Source organism: Crotalus tigris, unplaced genomic scaffold (assembly GCF_016545835.1).
Source record: "Crotalus tigris isolate CLP2741 ecotype Arizona unplaced genomic scaffold, ASM1654583v1 scf7180000024391.5723578, whole genome shotgun sequence".
Lineage (NCBI taxonomy): Eukaryota > Metazoa > Chordata > Lepidosauria > Squamata > Viperidae > Crotalus > Crotalus tigris.
This window is the reverse complement of record NW_024100561.1, coordinates 5,048,095-5,067,997: the sequence shown is the minus strand read 5'-3', so window position 1 is coordinate 5,067,997 and position 19,903 is coordinate 5,048,095. Positions and strand designations below refer to the sequence as shown.

The 19,903-nt window shown below is 38.9% G+C and overlaps 1 protein-coding gene across 1 annotated transcript in view; it reads left to right on the top strand.

Annotated features, from left to right (window-relative positions):
• SEMA5A (semaphorin 5A) overlaps positions 1 to 15,279 on the top strand; it is a 212,456-nt gene extending 197,177 nt beyond the window's left edge. Inside the window, exons 17-22 of the mRNA XM_039329293.1 lie at positions 1,206 to 1,415; positions 5,330 to 5,500; positions 7,995 to 8,150; positions 9,133 to 9,180; positions 13,132 to 13,343; positions 15,002 to 15,279. Coding sequence (XP_039185227.1) covers positions 1,206 to 1,415; positions 5,330 to 5,500; positions 7,995 to 8,150; positions 9,133 to 9,180; positions 13,132 to 13,343; positions 15,002 to 15,121 — 917 coding nt within the window. The 3' untranslated portion in view covers positions 15,122 to 15,279. The remainder of the gene's footprint in view (positions 1 to 1,205; positions 1,416 to 5,329; positions 5,501 to 7,994; positions 8,151 to 9,132; positions 9,181 to 13,131; positions 13,344 to 15,001) is intronic.
• Positions 15,280 to 19,903: the final 4,624 nt, after the last annotated feature.

Here is a 19,903-nt window from a genome sequence, read left to right as displayed (position 1 = left end):
GGCTGTAAAGTAATTTAAAAAATAAAAGAAGTGGTGAAAAGGCTTTTGATGAAGCTTGGTTACTTGTTTTTGAAGAGTAATGGGTGAAAATGCTTCTACATGTGCAGTTTTCTTTGTAGCCATTTCATTTGGAATTGGCATTGTTTATTTGTTTACTTCTTACAAAGACTCAAAATTGATATGGCTGCCAAGAGTTGTATTGCACTTCTGTCTCATCCTTAAAAAACCTTTGTGTTGTGATCAATTGAAATTCATTTGCAGTACAAACAAAAAATAAATGTGCTTCTAAACCACAGTTTACTTTTCCTAAGTCATGGATAAAAACATGCAGCAAAAAAGCAAACATCACAAATATCCTAGACTTAAAAGTCACAGGATTCATTTTAAATGCAGTTATACATAATTCATCCTGGTCATTGAGTTCTTACAGAAGATACATGCTACAACAGATGCCCTTATTTGTTGTGTATTGTATACTTGATGGAACAGAGTCATTTTGATAAAAAGCGGTGGCTTTTAAATTTTACTTGTCTATTTTGTTTTTTATTTGGCTCATTATTTTTTGAAAATAACCATTATAACCTTTAACATTAACCTGTTTCAGTGCAATTAAATTAATATTATTAAAATCTGTTTAAGAATTTACTCTTCTTCATGAGACACCTTTATTTTTCTTTGCTGCTTTTGTCAACCATTCTGAGGTCTGCTACATTTTAAACACTGATAACTCACATTTGTCACCAATTATATATTCAAGACATATCTGTAGAGGGGAGACCAACTGAAGTCTGTTTGAAAATCACTCTATTTTCCAACCAGTAGCCATTAGTCTGGCAGTGTCAGACTTCATGATAAAGTTGGATCCAGTTAATAGTAAAGGGTTTTTTTTTCTATTATGAGGCATAGCCAGACCTCAAAAAGAGTTATAACCTTCAAAAGTGGAGTATCTACTTTGGTAAAGCCACTAAGGGCCTGATTAAATTGTTTTGGGAATAGCACTTATACAGATTCCTATGAAGTATAACTCTCAGTCTTTGGTACCATATTACAATCCATATCACTTGGTGTTAAAGTTACTCGGTCAGCTGCAAATTAAATTAGAACAATGTTATCAATACATTTGCAGATTCCTACTATGGTAAATTCTTGTCTTTGGAAGGTTCACATTTTACTTCTATTTATTCTGTTTATATTTGTATTCTTAGGTGATCTTTTGCATTCTGCGCATCGTTCCACTCACACCATCAATGGTGCTTGGTCCCCCTGGTCTCCATGGTCTCAGTGTAGCCGTGACTGTAACAGAGGTATTCGAAATCGCAAACGAATTTGCAATAATCCTGAGCCAAAGTATGGGGGATTGCCTTGCCTGGGACCTCCCCTGGAATATCAAGAATGCAACATCTTTCCATGCCCAGGTAAGTAAGTGGCCATAGAAGTTTGAGTTATTTGTGAAGCATTCACCATTGTGTAACCCTACCAGGAAATAGTAGGAGACTGAGTGCTTTTATCTTTTATGTTAGTGCCCTCTGCTTTATTTTATGCAATGTTTTTTTTTAAATGTACATTATAAAAAAGGAATTATTTAGTTTTATTTCTTTAATTATACTCACTTCTGCATGAGACCAGAAGAACAACTATGCTGAATCATATCAAGCTCATCTTATTCCAGCATTTTTTATTTCTCATGCTGGTCACCTAGATGCCAATAGGATGCTGCAAGCAAAAGATGAAGGCATTTCCCTTTTCCACTATTTTCCCTTAGACGTTTTATTTGGAAACATCCTGTTCTCAGCATGGAGACAATATTGAGTCCTCAAGACCAATAACACTTGATAAACCTTTATTTATTTGTTAATTATAAACCATTCCAATCCCTTAATTTATCCAATTCCCACTTTTAAAGCTACACACATTAGTGGCTTATATTATTCTATAGAAGTGTTTCTTTTTCTATCTTCCAGAGCATCATTGGATGACTCATAGTTCTAGCAGTTCTAGAAAGAGAGAGAAATTTTCTTATCTTTTTTTTCATGCTGTACTTGATTATAAACTCTTCAGACATGCAAAGAATTCAAAGCATTTTAGCCTTTTCAAGTAGAGGTGTTTAAGCCTTTACTTGAAAACCTGTTTAAGCTGGAGGTCTTCTAGTCCAACCTTCTGGTCAAGCTTTTTCATAGGACAGGAAGTATAAACATGCAACACATGGGGATGGCTTGGTGGCACGTCTTATGAATGACTGGGCAACAATTCAGATTATGGACCAATGATCAAGGATAGTTTTAAGTGAGATACTGCTTCCAGTACACAAACCTAGAAACAAAGTTTTTTAAATTATATTTTATTAAAATAGTAAAAGAGACTACTGTATAAACTAAAAAGAAGAACTAGAATAAAACCTCTTTTACAAGAAAGCCACACAAGGAAAGGACAAATAGAGAAAAGGACAAGAAAACAGGGAAGCAACTTCCCACCCTTACCATAATCTAAACAGTTTCATTATCTCTTTATCTTCTTTTAATTAACAGATATAAAGTTCTTGATCCCATAAATCTACTCTTAACTATAAGCATTCCAATAAGCAACATATTTTCCAATCCAGGTGTCAGCAAAAAGTCCTTCTGAGTCAGATGTCATCCAGCACCTATTGGTATAGAGGGCCATAGGGAATGTCTTTGAAGGACAGGAGGAAAAGCTGCTACTAACAGTCAGATCAAACCAATTTGACAAAAATAGCTCAGAGTAGCCTAAAAAGATAAAGTGGGGGGGGGACTGCACATTCAGACTTGCAAAATTCCATTGCTATAGCTGTTGCAATATAAATTAGTCCTAGCTTATATGCCATTGGCTTCTCCATCTTTTCTGCTTTGTAGGGCTGACATTTTCTCCCAAGGAGCAGTTTAAAATCTGTGTCCATTTTTGTTTGTTTTCTGTACTTGCATCCTGGTTTTATTTTGGTTCAAGTGTAGTCTGTCTTTCTAATCTAAATCCTCCACCTGACTTTTCTAAATCTGTAGATTGAGACCCCTGAGCTCTGCCTGTCTAACTAGCCCTGTGCATGGATTAGTGGCATCTCTAAAATGCTACTTTGGCAGTCCTGGACTTGAATTTGCTTCCCAATGTTACCTTTTGACCATAAATTCTTCCTCTTCTCCAACAGTATTTAGTCGCTTATCTTGATGGCATATGACATTTATAGCCTTCACACCAGTCATGTTACTCTGTGAGGTCGACATTTGTCTATGTATCTAATGATCAAATCTTTTATAAAGAAGTATTCTCTACTCCCCCCCCCCGAAGAATATCCTTGAAGTGAGAGGAGATGGGTACATCACCCAAGAATTGGGCCCCTTCTATAGGAACATCTTGTTTGTCCTTGAAATGATATCCTCCTTCTCCAAAGCCCTCATTCTCCCTGACAACAAGGGATTGTCATTGTCAGAGTGGGACAAAGCTAGCCTATCCCATAAATCTAATCTAATCTATCTGGTTGTCTAAGCATCCTTATCTCAGCTGATGTGGTCTCAAGAGAAAGAACTTGCTCTCTGAGAAGTAAGAACTTACTGCACCAAGTAGAGCCCCTAAGGCAAATAGTTACCTATTTGACACTATGTAAAGTAACTTGGAAAATTCCCCCTCGCTTGTTGGCCTTTTCCGTCTATACTAGTTATTATTGGTAACGTCATATTCTCCTTCTTTAGGACCAGTTAAACTAAAAGATGCGATACTGTTTCAGAAGACAGGGCCTTGACTTCTTTACCCAGTAGCTAATTTCACTTCTGAAGCTTATGCTTTGGGAATGGACAGCCAGTGTGTTTCTCCCCTCTCCAAAATCCCTCTCCAAACTCTCCTGTTCCTGCATGACCTGCTCAAGTTTTTTCCAAGCTCCCAGCTGCTTCTCCTGTTTCCAAAGAGTGCTTGGATGGGATGGAATTCATGTTTGGAAACATAAAACTTCATGGGTAGTGGTAATTGCTAGTACCAAGATGTGAGGAGGAATTCTTGTAAAGTGAAGCGTGAAGATAACTTCAGAGTTTCTTGACTTTGCTTCCAATCTCCAGTATTCCCACAAAGGTTCATATTATCCCAGACTTACTGTCATTTTAAGCAAAATTTGAAGACTTGGCTCTTTCTCCAGGCCCTGGGATAAGGAATTGTGTTTCAGACACTTTTATTATTATTATTATTATTATTATGGATCATCGCACAGTCAGCCAGATGTTCAGACTGGATTTGGCATTTTGTCTACCTATCGAGTCCTTACCAAGGACCTGAGATAGGCAGATGTGGATGTTTGATGGTACTACAGATATCGTCGCAGGATGGAAGCAGTTCCTAGTAAGGCTGCCTTTTGCAATTGACTAATGGCACATTTGTCAATGCCAATGGTGTTCAAGTGGTGCTCAAGTTGTTTTGGGATTGCACCCAAGGCACCTATTACTATTGGTAAATAATAATAATAATAATAATAATTATTATCATCATCATCACCATCACCACCATCATCATCATCATCAGACCTTGAACCTTTTAGGTTTCTGTCATTTTTATCTGTCTATCTTAGTGGAGGATTTATGTTGGCTGTTTTTGTATTAAAGTGCCCAGTATTGGTTGACTGAGGTTGCCCTATAAATATGATTGATTAAATAAATAAAAAACAAGGAATTGCTCTTTTTTTTATGGTGACACTGATGCTGTGGAACAGCCTCCTAGGTGAGATCAGGCTAGCCCCCCTGCTTGTTAATGTTTCAGAAGCTTTTAAAAACAGTTTTCTAGAGGGCCTTCTCTTGAGTTTAGCATGCCATTTTCATTTTGTTGTTTTGCAGTTTTCCATATGGGTGGTGTTATAGTTTTACTGCTTTTATAGCTATGATAGCATGGATCTTTTACTTTATACTCTATGTCAGTGTTTCCCAAACTTGACAATTTTAAGGCATGAGGACTTCAACTCCCAGAATTCCACAGCCAGCGTTGCTGGCTGTGGAATTCTGGGAGTTGAAGTCCTCATGCCTTAAAATTGTCAAGTTTGGGAAACACTGCTCTATGTAAGCCATCAGGAGTCTCTGGATTGCCGTAGGGCAGAAATGTAGAAAATCATAGATTTCAGCGTAGCTGTTATGATATAATTCTCATTTGGAAGTAATAACATTGGCTTTGGTTTGGGCTTCCTCCCCTCTTATCATAATTGAGTTACCTTTCTAGAAGTGATACTTAAGAATATATATTTGTATTTGAGGGCTTGGGGCTTCAGACGTAACTGCAGCAGTCTAGATTATGTATTTATCCGATTTTTGAGAAACAACGAACAATAGCACTGCTTTTCTTCTTCTAGTTGATGGAAGTTGGTCCTGTTGGTCATCGTGGTCCAAGTGCTCTGCTACTTGTGGAAGTGGCCATTTTATGAGGACTCGCTCCTGTACAAACCCAGCACCAGCTTATGGAGGCGACATCTGTTTAGGGCTCCACACCGAAGAAGCACTTTGTAATACACAACAATGTCCAGGTTTGAAACATCCTGTTTGTTTCCTCACCAATTGTAGAACAGATATTATTAAGAATTAGATTAAATTAGGTAGTGTGTTCGGAATTATTTACTGATTTTGTTTCTACATTTGTTTTCCTTTATACACAAGTTATACTGAGGAAGAGGATGCTGAGATCTTTTAGCTTACCTAAAGCCATAAGTTAGATGGTGATGGAATATGGATCTCAGCATTCCAATCTAGCTTCAAATCTAGAAGTAGGTTTCATTCATCCCATTGGGATAGGCCAAGTACAGGGGTAGGCAACCTTGACTCTTTTATGACTTGTGGACTTTCAACTCCCAGAACTCCCATGCTGGCTCAGGAATTCTGGGAGTTGAAGTCCACGAGTCATAAAAGAGCCAAGGTTGCCTACCCCTGGCCTAATATGATGCCCTCATCTGTTAATCTAGCTTGGGCCCTGCCTTAGGAGCCCATTGTAGTGCTCTCATACTCATTGTTAAGCTATAATCCATGCAAATATGCTCTGAAGATTTCTCAGAATGGAATTGGCCACAACAAACTATAGCATACAAGGCAGAAATCATGTTTTCGTTCATAAAAACTGAGGATGCTGAAGCAGAAAACTCAGCAGTTTTCTGCAAACTGTGTGAGCTGTCTCATTCCCATTAGCAGCCACATGGAAAGCAGTGGTCAGACTGCTTTAGCCATATTTTTCCACTTACAGGGGCAGGTCTTGCCTTTTCCATTCCTAACTAATTCAACTGTAAAGCACTATGGGGCAGTATATAAGCCTAATGCCATTGCTGTTGCTATCCTTTTGCATTAGCTGGTGATAGTGCCAGTCTCATTTCATAAATGAAATGTTCTTGCCGTGGTAAGACACCTAGTGCTAAGAGGAAGAAGGCTGGATGGAAGATATATCTATAGCTGGGGAGGGGGATGTTGTAGGGCAGAAAGAAGATGGGGGCCCTTCCCCATTTTTATCATGGGGTCATGATAGTTCTGGCTGCTTCACCAGCTTTCTCCAGATATTTAGCTTCTAATATCAATTTTTCCCGATTAGGATAGGCCGTAACCTAGGCTAAAACTACATCTTGCAGTCAATAAGAGCAGACAGTGCTTCTCCATATTAGCTTCTCCCCAGTTGTCCAAAACTGATAAACTTTCCAATCCTGCACGATCATGATGTTCTTTTCTGCACTTCTTTGCCATCACTTTGTTTTTGTTGTTAATTGCGAAGTCATGTCCAACCCATCACGACCCCATGGACAACGTTTCTCCAGGCCTTCCTGTCCTCTACCATCTTCTGGAGTCCATTTAAGTTCACGCCTACTGCTTCAGTGACTCCATCCAGCCACCTCATTCTCTGTCGTCCCCTTCTTCTATTGCCCTCAATCTTTCCCAGCATTAGGCCCTTCTCCAGTGAGTCCTTCCTTCCCATTAGGTGGCCAAAGTATTTGAGTTTCAACTTCAGGATCTGGCCTTCTAAAGAGCAGTCGGGGTTGATCTCTTCTAGGACTGACCGGTTTGAACGCCTTGCAGTCCAAGGGACTTGCAGGAGTCTTCTCCAGCACCATAGTTCAAAGGCCTCAATTCTTTGTTGCTCAGCCTTTCTTATGGTCCAACTTTCACATCCATACATTGCAACTGGGAAAACTATGGCCTTGACTATACGTACTTTTGTTGGCAAGGTGATATCTCTGCTTTTTAGTATGCTGTCCATAAAGGGGTTGCCATCATTAGCAGCAGCCAATAATGTGGAGCACGAACAAAATGCATGATAGGAGATTTAATATTAATAATAGTTCCATCTTTGAGTGACACGTATGTAAGCCTTTATTCTGGTATAGTGTGATTCCCAAAAGCTAAAGGTATTTTAATTTAGAGTTGACAGAATTTCTGTATATGCTTCCCCCACCATCTGTCTCCTTTGTATAAAAAAGACTCTGCTGATCAAAATTGAAACATTTGCTCCTGACAACAGTTCCACTGTTTCTCTAAGGATGTAAGGTGTGGAAAACAGAACAATTTTGAGCAGAAGAAAGTGGCTGAGAGTTTAGCTTGTTCCCCTTCAGGGTAGGTGAATTGCTGAAACTCATACTGTTGATCCATCCAGATCCAGCAAAGAACACCAAAAGATGCAGTACCAAGTATAAAATGTGCATTTAAAAAAATTGCACATCTTTTTATCAACATAAAGATGGTCTAAAACAGGGGTCTTCAAACTTGGCTCTTTTATGACTTGTGGACTTCAACTCCCAGAATTCCTCAGCCAGGCACTGCCTGGCTGAGGAATTCTGGGTGTTGAAGTCCACAAGTCATAAAAGGGCCAAGTTTGAAGACCCCTGGTCTAAAACATAATCATTGCTCCAGTGCATTGATTGTCCTTGCAGAATCAGGTTAATATGCTAAAAATAGAAAAGACTGAAGATTGGGATAGGAGGAAATTTAAAGGGAGCACATGGTGAACGGGTGGTCCCTTCATGCGCTGTCGATTTTTGTCTGTTGCAGATAGCTGGTCAGAGTGGTCTGACTGGTCAGGCTGTGATGCATCTGGAGTCCAAGTCCGCACTCGCCAATGTAACGTTTTGTTTCCCGTGGGTCAGCAGTGCTCTGGGAATACGACTGAAAGTCACCCATGTGATTCTGATTCCAATTTAATACCAGGTAAGAGCAAGCACTGATGATACCCTGATGTGATTCCTGAATGAGAGGTCTGGCTAGGTGGCTACACATTTGTTGAAAATAGACTGAGATACGTCTAAAACAGTGGTTCTCAACCTTTTTAATGCCGCGACCCCCAACCGGTCGTAAGTCGAGGACTACTCAACTGGTGCAGCACTGTTTGCAGAATGGGACTTTTGGTGGGCTCAGCAGGGCAGAGACAGCCTGGACAATTCCTATTGGCTTTTGAAAGCCAATAGAATTAGACTCTATTCAAGAGAGTCTATTCTATTGGCTTTCAAATGCCAATAGAATAAAAGGGAGTAGCACAGCTAAGGAAAAGGGGAAAAAATGGCGGACTGCATTGTTTGGCGACCCCCGTGAAATGGTCGTTTGACCCCAAATGGGGTCCCGACCCACAGGTTGAGAACCACTGGTCTAAAATGAAGAATTAAAAGCTTGTCTCAGTTCAGTAAAAGGGAGCTGGAGGGAGGAGACGAGGATGAGTTACATGTAGCTCCTTAGTTTTCCCTCTTACCCAAATGTTCCTGTCAGCCCAGTTGATGGATTTAAATATCTTCTTCCTCCTACCTTGGCTTTTACATTCTGCTGGTATTACTGTATGGCAGTGTTTCTCAACTTTGGCAGCTTGAATTCAGTTCAATTCCCAGAATTCCCCAGCCAGCTCTTCAAGCCGCCAAGGTTGAGAAACACTGCTGTATGGCATACCAGTTTAATAAAATTATAATGATTGGTTGCACTGTCAGGAAAATCTGATCCATCTGTCAAGTCCTTCCCAAGGACCTGGGTTAGGCATTATTGTGTAGTTACTGGATTTGAGTGCATTATTGTTCTGGCAAATTAGCAACTTGTATTGTGTACTTAAGATATCATTTGAGAAATAATTGGTTTGAAGTAAATGAAATTTACTTAGAACAGATATTCTTTACCATCCAGCTGTTAATTCAATTATTTGCTATTGTAGATATAAATGTTGCAAGAACCAGCAGTATCAAAGAAAAAAGATGTGGTGGTAAGATTCTTCCCTTTTGTCTTATCTGTGATAATTATTCATCTTTTCTCACCCTCAACACTTTCATGAGAGTTTCTTCTATTTTTCTTACACCAGCCAAGACTGGAATTGCACATTTCAAATTTCTGTGACTCTCCTATGTTCCATTAGTGGAGAATAGATACAATGCAGTATTTAACCCTTGGGCTTTTTGTGTGCTTTGAGCTTGGTTGTTTTCCTACAGACATTTCATTTCCCGGAGACCTAACATCGTTGGTGTGTATAGAAGAGTGAAGTTTGCAGATTTAAGTTTATGCATAGGGCTTGCCCTGCCAATCTTGATGGGGGTGTAATTTCTTCCTTAATAGTTCCCTGATTAGGGTGTTGTTTCTTCCCTGATTGTTTATCTGGGGCTGTTTGCTGCTTATCTGGGTGTTGGTTGCTCTGGAGAGTTATTCTGGGATTTGGGTTGCCTTCCTTGGCCTTTGGTTATATATTTTAAATGGTGTCTAGATGGGGTTTATCTCGGTGTGTCTGTTGACTTGTCAGAATGCCAGTATTAATTATACTATTCACTATTCATGTTAGATTATGCTAGGTACCACTGGGAATCTTTTCATTGTGGCATTGGAAGCAAGAGTGAAGGCAAAAGGTGAAAGAGCCAGAATGGCCCAGATTGAATTTTCTGAAATAATAGTTTCCTACTTCATGATGCAGGGATGGAACACTTCTGTGAATTAAAATGTATGGACAATTGATTCAGCTGTTTTTCACCAGCTTTTTTTTTTTTTTTGCAGTTTCGATATAGTTGATTATTTGGTTAATTTTGTAGATGAGTTTCTCATATTTCTTATTTTTGAAGATTTTTTTTTTACAACAGTTTTGTCTGTTAGCTGCTCAGGGCCTTCAAGAATGGACAGTATGCAAATGAGCATCTATTTCAAGTAATGAAAATAATTTTATACTTGCTGAAACTGTTGAAACCATAATCATTGGTTAATAATCTTTCCAGCATATTTGGTTGCTGAGTTTTTCACCCTACTCGTGGCTAACAGAGAGAGAATATGTTTTGTAAATGAAAATAATTGTACACGTTTGCCAGTTTTAGAGAACAGATACTTGGTGTTCTTTATCTGATACCAAGATCCAGTCTCCCAAAAGAAATTATTTCCTGCTCAGGAAGACTGCAGGCTCTTCAAGGTTTGATTTGGGTGGACCCTTATGAAGAGGAAAGCATAGGTTTCGTTGATCAGAGGTTTCTCCAGTGATTTATTACTCATTCAAGCATCTTTCCCAAGAGGATCTTAGTTGTGAAACAGTTCCATTATATAACAGCTTTTGAGAGCAGCCCCTTGATCCTAGGCAAAGATGCTGCTGCTTTAAAGAGTGGCTGACAGATGCTACATTGGTGATTCTCTGCACTCTAGAGAACCTTTTCTGACTAATTTCTGAAGTGCTATATAGTGCTATTACTAGGGGTAATGTTCATTTTTCAAGAATAGATTCTCTATTTCCTTCTTCCTTCCATTCATAACTACAACATAGTAAACATAGTATAGATTTTTTTCTTGTATTTCTTTAGAATTGGAATGAATTCTTTCACCTACAGTCTGGCTCTTTCCTGTTTACTTCACTATCATTAGTATGGATAAATTAAGGACTTGTTCAAGCCTTGTCAAGTTAAGAGAGTGGTCATAAGTAGTCATGACATTTGACGATCACGGTCGTTTTTTTTATTGCGTTCAAACCTAAATCTCTGGTAAAGTCTTCAATGAATAATTTTGGCAACTCAGCCATGATGCTGATGATAGTCAGTATATGAAATTTTACTGCAGCCACTGATCAAATAATAATAATAATAACAATAATAATAATAATGATGATGATGATGTCAAAATTGAGAAGACAGCAACAGACAGTAAGTGCCGCCTATGCAAAGAAGCTGAAGAAACAGTGGACCACCTGGTAAGCTGTTGCAAGAAGATTGCACAGACTGACTACAAGCAGCGGCATGATAAAGTAGCAACAATGGTGCATTGGAAGATCTGCAAAAAATATCATTTGCCTGTAAGCAAAAACTGGTGGGATCATAAAATAGAGAAAGTCATAGAAAATGATAAAATTAAACTGCTCTGGGACTTCAGAATTCAAACATACAAGCATCTGCAACATAACACCCCAGACTTAACAATTGTCAATAAGAAAGACAAAAAGTCTGGATAGTGGACGTGGCAGTGCCTGGAGACAGCAGAATAGACGAGAAAGAACTGGAGAAGATAACAAAATACAAAGACCTACAAATAGAAATAGAAAGACTGTGGCAAAAGCAAGCAAGGGTAGTACCAATAGTAATAGGCTCCTTGGGTGCAATCCTAAAACAACTGGAGCACCACTTGAACACCATTGGCACTGACAAATTCGCTATTAGTCAATTGCAAAAGGCGGCCTTACTAGGAACTCTTCCATCTTGCGACGATACCTGTAATACCATCAAACATCCACATCTGCCTATCCCAGGTCCTGGGTAAGGACTCGATAGGTAGACAAAATGCCAAATCCAGTCTGAACATCTGGCTGACTGTGCGATGATCCATAATAATAATAATAATAATAGAAGAAAATGATAAAATTAAACTGCTCTGGGACTTCAGAATTCAAACAGACAAGCACCTGCAACATAACACCCCGGACTTAACAATTGTCAATAAGAAAGACAAAAAAGTCTGGATAGTGGATGTGGCAGTGCCTGGAGACAGCAGAATAGACGAGAAAGAACTGGAGAAGATAACAAAATACAAAAACCTACAAATAGAAATAGAAAGACTGTGGCAAAAGCAAGCAAGGGTAGTACCAATAGTAATAGGCGCCTTGGGTGCAATCCCAAAACAACTGGAGCACCACTTGAACACCATTGGCATGGACAAATTTGCCATTAGTCAATTGCAAAAGGCGACCTTACTAGGAATTGCTTCCATTTTGCGACAATGTCTGTAATACCATCAAACATCCACATCTGCCTATCCCAGGTCCTTGGTAAGGACTCGATAGGTAGACAAAATGCCAAATCCAGTCTGAACATCTGGCTGACTGCGATGATCCATAATAATAATAATAATAATAATAATAATAAAGTTGGAAGGGACCTTGAAGGTCATCGAGTTCAACCCCCTGCTCAGGCAGGAACCCTACACCTTTTCGGACAGATGGCTGTCCAGTCTCTTCTTAAAAACTTCCAGTGTTGGACCATTCACCGCTTCTGGAGGCAGGTTGTTCCACTGGTTAATTGTTCTAACTGTCAGGAAGTTTCTCCTTAGTTCTAGGTTGCTTCTCTCCTTGATTAGTTACTTCTTGTCCTGCCCTCAGGCGCTTTGGAGAATAGCTTGGCTAACTGTTTCATCCTTTTCTACTACAGAGGCTGCATTTGCTGTTATTTTACATATTGAATTTTCACGTTCCTGTAATAAGTTGATAAAATTTGTTCTTGATATGTTGAAAGAAAGTCTTCAGTTTCTTTAACACTCCTGATCTTAACCAACTCCATATGGGAATTTATTGATATTATTATTTTATCCAGACTATTTATCTATATATTACCTCAAGGTAGCAAACATATTTAATACTCCTGCCTCCTCATTCCCCCCCCTCCAAAAACAACCTTCTGAGGTGGTTGCGTTGAGAGAGAATGACTGGCCCAAAAGTCACATTTAAGCTTTCATGCTTAAGGCAGACGTAGAACTCAGTCTCCCAGTTTCTAGGCCAGCACCTTCAACTGGCTGTCCATATAATTGTGGTGGCTTTGCAATCTTGTTCTGCTCTGAAAATATATCTGGCAGGAAGTTCAGAAAGCAGAATTCTGTAATCAATATAAAATTTAACATTTTCCCCTGCTCCCGAAATAAGTAATATACAAAAATTATAACATGTAAACTAAATCAGGTATTGATTTTCTTTTCTCACTCATCTAATTTGTAGAATTTAATCTGTTCCACATGACTGCTGTGGGGCTGAGTAGCTCAATTCTTGGGTGCCTTCTGACTCTTCTGGCTTACACTTATTGCCAGCGATATCAGCAACAGTCTCATGATGCCACTGTCATTCATCCAGTATCCCCTGTACCTCTGAACACCAACATCACCAATCATCTCAACAAACTGGACAAGTATGATTCTGTAGATGCCATTAAGGTAAGGAATCAATAATGGCCATGTGTTGTCAAATGAAGATACACAAATTCCACTGCAAATTAACAGAATAACAGAACTGGAAGGGACCTTTGAGGTCTTCTAGTCCAACTCTTCTGTTCAGGGCAGGAAACGTATACCATTTCAGACAAATGGTTGTCCAATCTCTTCTTAAAAACCTCCAGTGTTAGAGCACTCACAACTTCTGGAGGCAAGCCGTTCCACTGATTAATTGTTCTAACTGTATAAAAACCAGCAGCAATGAAAATTAAAACAGAAAAACTTGGGGCCACAGCCACACTTCACTAGTGCAGCCTCATTCACAACCCACTTTGGCCTTGCCCTACTCCAGTGTTTCCCAAACTTGACAATTTTAAGGCATGAGGACTTCAACTCCCAGAATTCCACAGCCAGCAACGCTGGCTGTGGAATTCTGGGAGTTGAAGTCCACATGCCTTAAAATTGTCGAGTTTGGGAAACACTGCCCTACTCCATCACCTGGGGGAAGAGCCAGGTTTTAAGGGCCCTTTAGAAAGACAGAAGATCCCAGGGGAAGAGGGTTCCATAGGGCGGGGCAGGGCAGGGGCTGTTATTAGCCATGCTGGCCTGAGTTAAACCTTAGCATCTTCTGAGAAATCAACCAATGTCACACTGCTGCCATAAAATGGAAACCTACTAGATTTCCAGTGTCACAGTCAACTCCGCAATCCTCCAGAATTCTAATTTTGATGAGACAGATGGACATATTTACATAATTCATAGAGCTTTTTCAGTGGATTTAATTATTTGACGTTTGTTTTAGCCATGCCTGTTTTTGGTAGAGTGATCTCAGGTACACCATACAGCAGTGGTTCTCAACCTTTCTAATGCCGCGACCCCATAATACAGTTCCCCATGTTGTGGTGACCCCCAACCACTTATACATCACCGGGTGCCAGGGGCGTGGCTAAAGAAAAGGGGAAAAAAATGGCGGACAGCCTTGTTTGGCGACCCCCGTGAAATGGTCATTCGACCCCAAATGGGGTCCCGACCCACAGGTTGAGAACCACTGCCATACAGAGTATTAAGGGTGGCTCTCAATTACAAAAAGTAGGTGTGTTCCTGGTGTACATAAAGGAACAGCTTTAATACATAGAACTAGCATTAGAACCGATTCTGTTTCTAGAGTTGATCAGGCAGAACTTCTCTTGAATTATATGGCAGCACTTTCAAGCAGCTTTCACATCCTGATTATACTTGCTGACTTCTAAAGCCATCTGTCATGTCATACAGAGTCTGGTATGCAAATTCTGTGGTATCTCTAATGATATTCAAATCTTTAAAATGTTAAAGTGATGTAATTTATGGTTTCCTTCTCATCATCCATTTTATATATTTTTCAACAACTATTTGTCATATTATTCAAACTATTTGTTCTTTCATTGCCCTCAAATTGACAACAAAATGTCAACGAAGTAATTGTTTTTAAACCCCTTCCTATTTTATTTGATTATATCTTTTTACTTGATTTCCCTTTCTCTTTTTCCATATTCCCAAATTGCCACCATAATGTTGCTTTTCTCTCTCTTCTCTTCACTGCACCCCATAAATATTCATTTATTTTAATGAGAAGTTACTTTAGTATTTACTAAACTCTTTTCCTTTTCTTATTCTTTTCCCAGGCTTTTAATAAAAATAATCTCATCCTAGAAGAGCAAAACAAATACTTCAATCCACATCTCACTGCAAAAGCGTATTCCAATGCCTATTTTACAGATTTGAATCATTACGATGAATATTAAAAAGGCATCTGCTTAATTTCATATGGTTCTCCAAGATGTGAACCCTCTTTGTGAATATCAAATTGTTAATACCGTGTTGTTGCCAGCTTTAACACAACAAAAAGCACTCAATTGTCTTGGTACAATCTTGCAGTAAAGAAACAACTTTGGTAATGCAATATTTGTATTGTGTTGTACATTGAAGCTAGACAGACAAGAAATGAAACGTCTTGTATAGGATACTTTGAGGCTTGCTACCACCTTACTAATTCATCTCTTCAGTTTCTCAGTTATGTGTGGGAAGGGCCATAGACTGCCTACGGGACACAGCATTCTCTTCCATGAATGGAAGGCCAAAAGAGAGAAGATAACAGATCGAGTGAAATTACTCTTAGCAGCAGAAGCCTTAAGTACTTCACCCTCCATGCCAGACTAGGATATTGATGCGGTTTATGTCCTAAAGAAGCTGGTAACTGGTATGGCTACACCATCGTTGTTGTAAGCAAGCAGATGCCACAGAGGAACAGAAAAACAAGCAACAGAGCAGATCTAGAAATAGGCAGGCATTGTTGTTTCAGTCGGCCAGGATGGGACGATTTGTAGAAAATAAAACAAGGGCTCACTGAATTCTGCATGATATTGGCATAGATAGAATCTTGCACCAAGCAGGAATACCTGCATCTTGGGCACCACTTTGCAGCCTGTATGTAAGGATCCACCTGGAATGTTCATTATGAAATTGACAAACTGTGTTTTATATTTTTTGTTGCATTTATGCACTGAAAGAAAAGATTAAAAACTGCAAAAGGGAAACCAAAACAACAACAAAAACATCACTCTAAGCCAGTGGTTCTCAACCCTTTTAATGCCGCGACCCCCCAACCGGTCATAAGTCGAGGACTACTCAACCGGTCGTAAGTCGAGGACTACTCAACTGGTGCAGCACCGTTTGCAGAATGGGACTTTTGGCGGGCTCAGCAGGGCAGAGACAGCCTGGACAATTCCTATTGGCTTTTGAAAGCCAATAGAATTAGACTCTATTCAAGAGAGTCTATTCTATTGGCTTTCAAAAGCCAATAGAATAAAAGGGAGTAGCACAGCTAAGGAAAAGGGGGGAAAAATGGCGGACTGCGTTGGTTGGCGACCCCCGTGAAATGGTCGTTCAACCCCAAATGGGGTCCCGACCCACAGGCTGAGAACCACTTCTCTAAGGCATATCAAACTTCAAATAGCTCATTTCTTAAACCCGGTGCTAAAGTTTCTGTATGGAATGACATTGTTCAATCTTTCTATTTCAGTTCTAAAGAACCAGGGTGATACTCTCTATCTTTCAAAAGAGTAAATTGTTTTGCAACACTTTCTGTCTCCTTATCTGCTATTAAATTGTTTATTCCCTAGACTATTTTAGGCCATTAGAATTTCAATTAAAAATTACTTTTTGTATTTTTTACACTGATAATTTTTCCCAAAAACTTTCTGTGTACCCCTTGTTTTTTAAATGTTCCCCTAGGAGGGCATATCCCTCAGTTTCTAAACTCTGCTGTATTATATTTAAGTTTGTTGTATATCCATCAGATTAAACTCCCACCTCCAAGTTTCAGAACTAAATTTAGTTGAAAAAGTATCATGAGCCAACAAAGGGCCCCAAGTTTTATTGAAATCTCCAGCCTTAATTATCCACCACTAAAACAAAAATAAAAACGGTACTTATTAATGAATTAATGAATATAAAATATTATATAAAGAATATAATATGGTTGTTAAAACTATTAAATGCCAGTATTTAAAAAGTACCTAGATCACTACACATTTTGAAGTTTTGCTGATTTAAATTACTCCACCCTGGCAGATTTTGAATTTCCAATCATAAATACTCAACCAAGAAATCTTTTGAATAAAATATATCTCCTATATAGAAGAATATAGATTGGGGGGGGGCAGTTGTTTAATAATGTTTTCAATTTGGCAAGCAATTGTTTTTTAAATGTCCATGTAAGATTTTTTACATTCCACGATAAAGACAACATACTTTTTTAAAAAAGAGAAAAACATTAAAATAGCCAAGGAATTTAAAAAAATTGGAACATTCTATTTAGGAACTAAAAACTCCATAATAAATCACAAGTACAAAAAGAGAAAAAATTTAAAAAAAACGAGACAGAAAATTTTAAAAAACTGAAAAATTAACTATGAGATGAATGAGATGTGTTGAATATATATATTCATATATACATAAAAGAGCACCCCTCATCACAAATCAAATGGACCTTCAATCTCTGAAAGAAATAAAAATAAAAATATTAACTATAAAAACAACTTAGCTATGAATAAGCAATGAACGTCTGTATAGTTACTACATCAAAAAACAGATAAACAGCCCTTCGGAGCATACTCCAGCAATGAACAAAAATAAAATTGGAAAAAGAATAACTTGTTTAATTCCTTGAACTTGCTGAATGATTTCATTTATGGAAGCTAATCTGAAAAAGTAATGATCATCTTTGCATTTCAATTTGAAGACTTCATTTGCTGAGATTAAATGCAGGATAGGATCCCATGCTATACTGTAAATCCTAAGAGACTCGTAACAATAAGAGTGGGCTTTCTCTGCTGAGCACAAATGGAAACCTCCAGTTTCAATTTCCAGCCTGACTGCAAATCAAGTCTAAATTCTCCATCGTAATTACCCTACAGTGACCTTACTCAGTGTTGTCAGGAATGTTTAGAAATGGTAAATTATTTCTACGAAATAGACCTTATAAACAGGTCGTTTCATCTTGAAGATCCTTTCTTAATTTCAGCAGATGGCTTCTGCCTGCCTGCAAATCCACTCCTGCTTTTGCCCTGCTTTTCTTAAGAGCAGATGGAAAAGCACAAGTGCTTCTATTTTTAATACTGTTTTAAAAATCAAGCTGAAATGTAAAATGGTGACATGTATTAAGCAAACCATTATTATAATTTGACCCTCTGCTTTTGTTTTTTTATCAGGAAATAAGTCCAGTGCACTGTGGGAGTGATTTCTGAGTAGATATAAGTATTGTGCCATACAATAAGTGAACTTTTCATCAGCATGTAAATAGAGGAAGTACTTATTTGTATATAAAACTTATTTTTATCCTGGCAGATTTAAAATCAGTCTGGGGAAAAGAGCTAGCTCTATTTTGCCCCAGTTCACTGCTGCTTTGTCACAAAGCAGCATTATCCATAGCGATACTGCTGTCTTTAACAAATAATTCAACTATTCTGTTCCTATGAACTTAGGGTTTGTATCAAATATGTTGGCCGACTAGGGCCAGAAACCATAAAATAATATTCACTTCCTTAAGGATTCATCAAATAAGAAGCTGCCTCCTTTACATTTATATTCTCTTGGCTACATGCCTTTCATTTGACGATGAGGATCTCAGGTCATCTCTTTTCCTACAATCCAACCAGCTTGAATTCAAGCGTGGGTGGCACGGTTTTACCTCATTGCACAAGGCCTCCTTCCCGACAACATGGGAATGATTATTACCCATCAATAGTGGTCATGCAGTTGCAAAGTTGCATTTAGATGTGGGGAGAGCCTGTTTTTGTAAATTGAACAAGTGAGCACAGCTGAATGAAATCTTGTCAGTGCTTTTTTTTTGTCTATCTAAAAACTTTGTCTTATCAGAGATAGACCAGACCCAAAAAGTGATACTATACGTTATTGGTTGGCTGCAATAATAGAATGTTGCAAGATGCTTTGTGCTTTTTTCCCCTTCCTCTCTCTTCAATCCCACCAAGTCAGGGAGGGTTATCCTGACTCTCTTCTTAATACTACCTCTGTAACAGGCACCTCCTATTAATATAGATGTCTATTAATGTATCATAGATGCTAGTGTTGCATTTGAAATCTTCTGATTGTATGCAGTTTAACAAGTGCCATGGAAAGGATTGTCTTAATTCCTACTTCTGTTGCCTAATTCTCTTCTGATCCTACAAACATCTTGGACTTTGTGAATCAGGGCAGAACCAGGAAGCAGAATCTTCCTTTCCATGAAATAATAGGCTTCATGGAGGGCACAGTACGTTAAAACATACAATGGATTAATACCAATGTGGAGGATTAAAGTATCTGACTCTCTCCTTAAGGACACTTGTGGAAAAGTAGCAGTTAACTTTTCCCAAGGTATGTTTACTGCACCACCATTATTCCATCAGGAAAATGGGGACAGTGTTCACCCATAATCAGAGGCTGTAGAGAACCATCAAGGGCCATATATGGTCTAGCACAGGGGTGCCAAACAAGTAACGTCACGTGTTGCGACGTATCGCGACTTTTTTCCATTGCCGGCAATAGAGTGGGCGCGGTTTCATGACACATCTGGCCTGCGGGCTGGCAGTTTGACACCCCTGGTCTAGCACAAGGATGTCCAACCTTGGCAGCTTTAAGACTTGTGAACTTCTACTCCCAGAATTTCCCAGTCACCCATGCTGGCTGGGGAATTCTGGAAGTTGAAGTCCACAAGTTTTAAAGTTGCGAAGCTTGGACACCCCTGTTCTAGCAGAAATGTTAATGTTCACATTTGAAAATTCAAAACTTAAAGGGCGGTCAGACCTTCTCCATGCTGTAGCAGATATTGCATTTTCTTCCTTTACATTCCTGCCGCTTATATTGAGTAGTAAACTCACATCTCTATGCCCAAAGCAAGGGAAGGGAAATTAACTCACAAAGTAACTAGGGAGTATTTTCCGCAGCAAAGCCTCTTCCCCTTGCCCACTCAGATGACATTGACAGGAAGAGTTCATGATTTAGGAATGCTGTAGAAGAAAAACAAG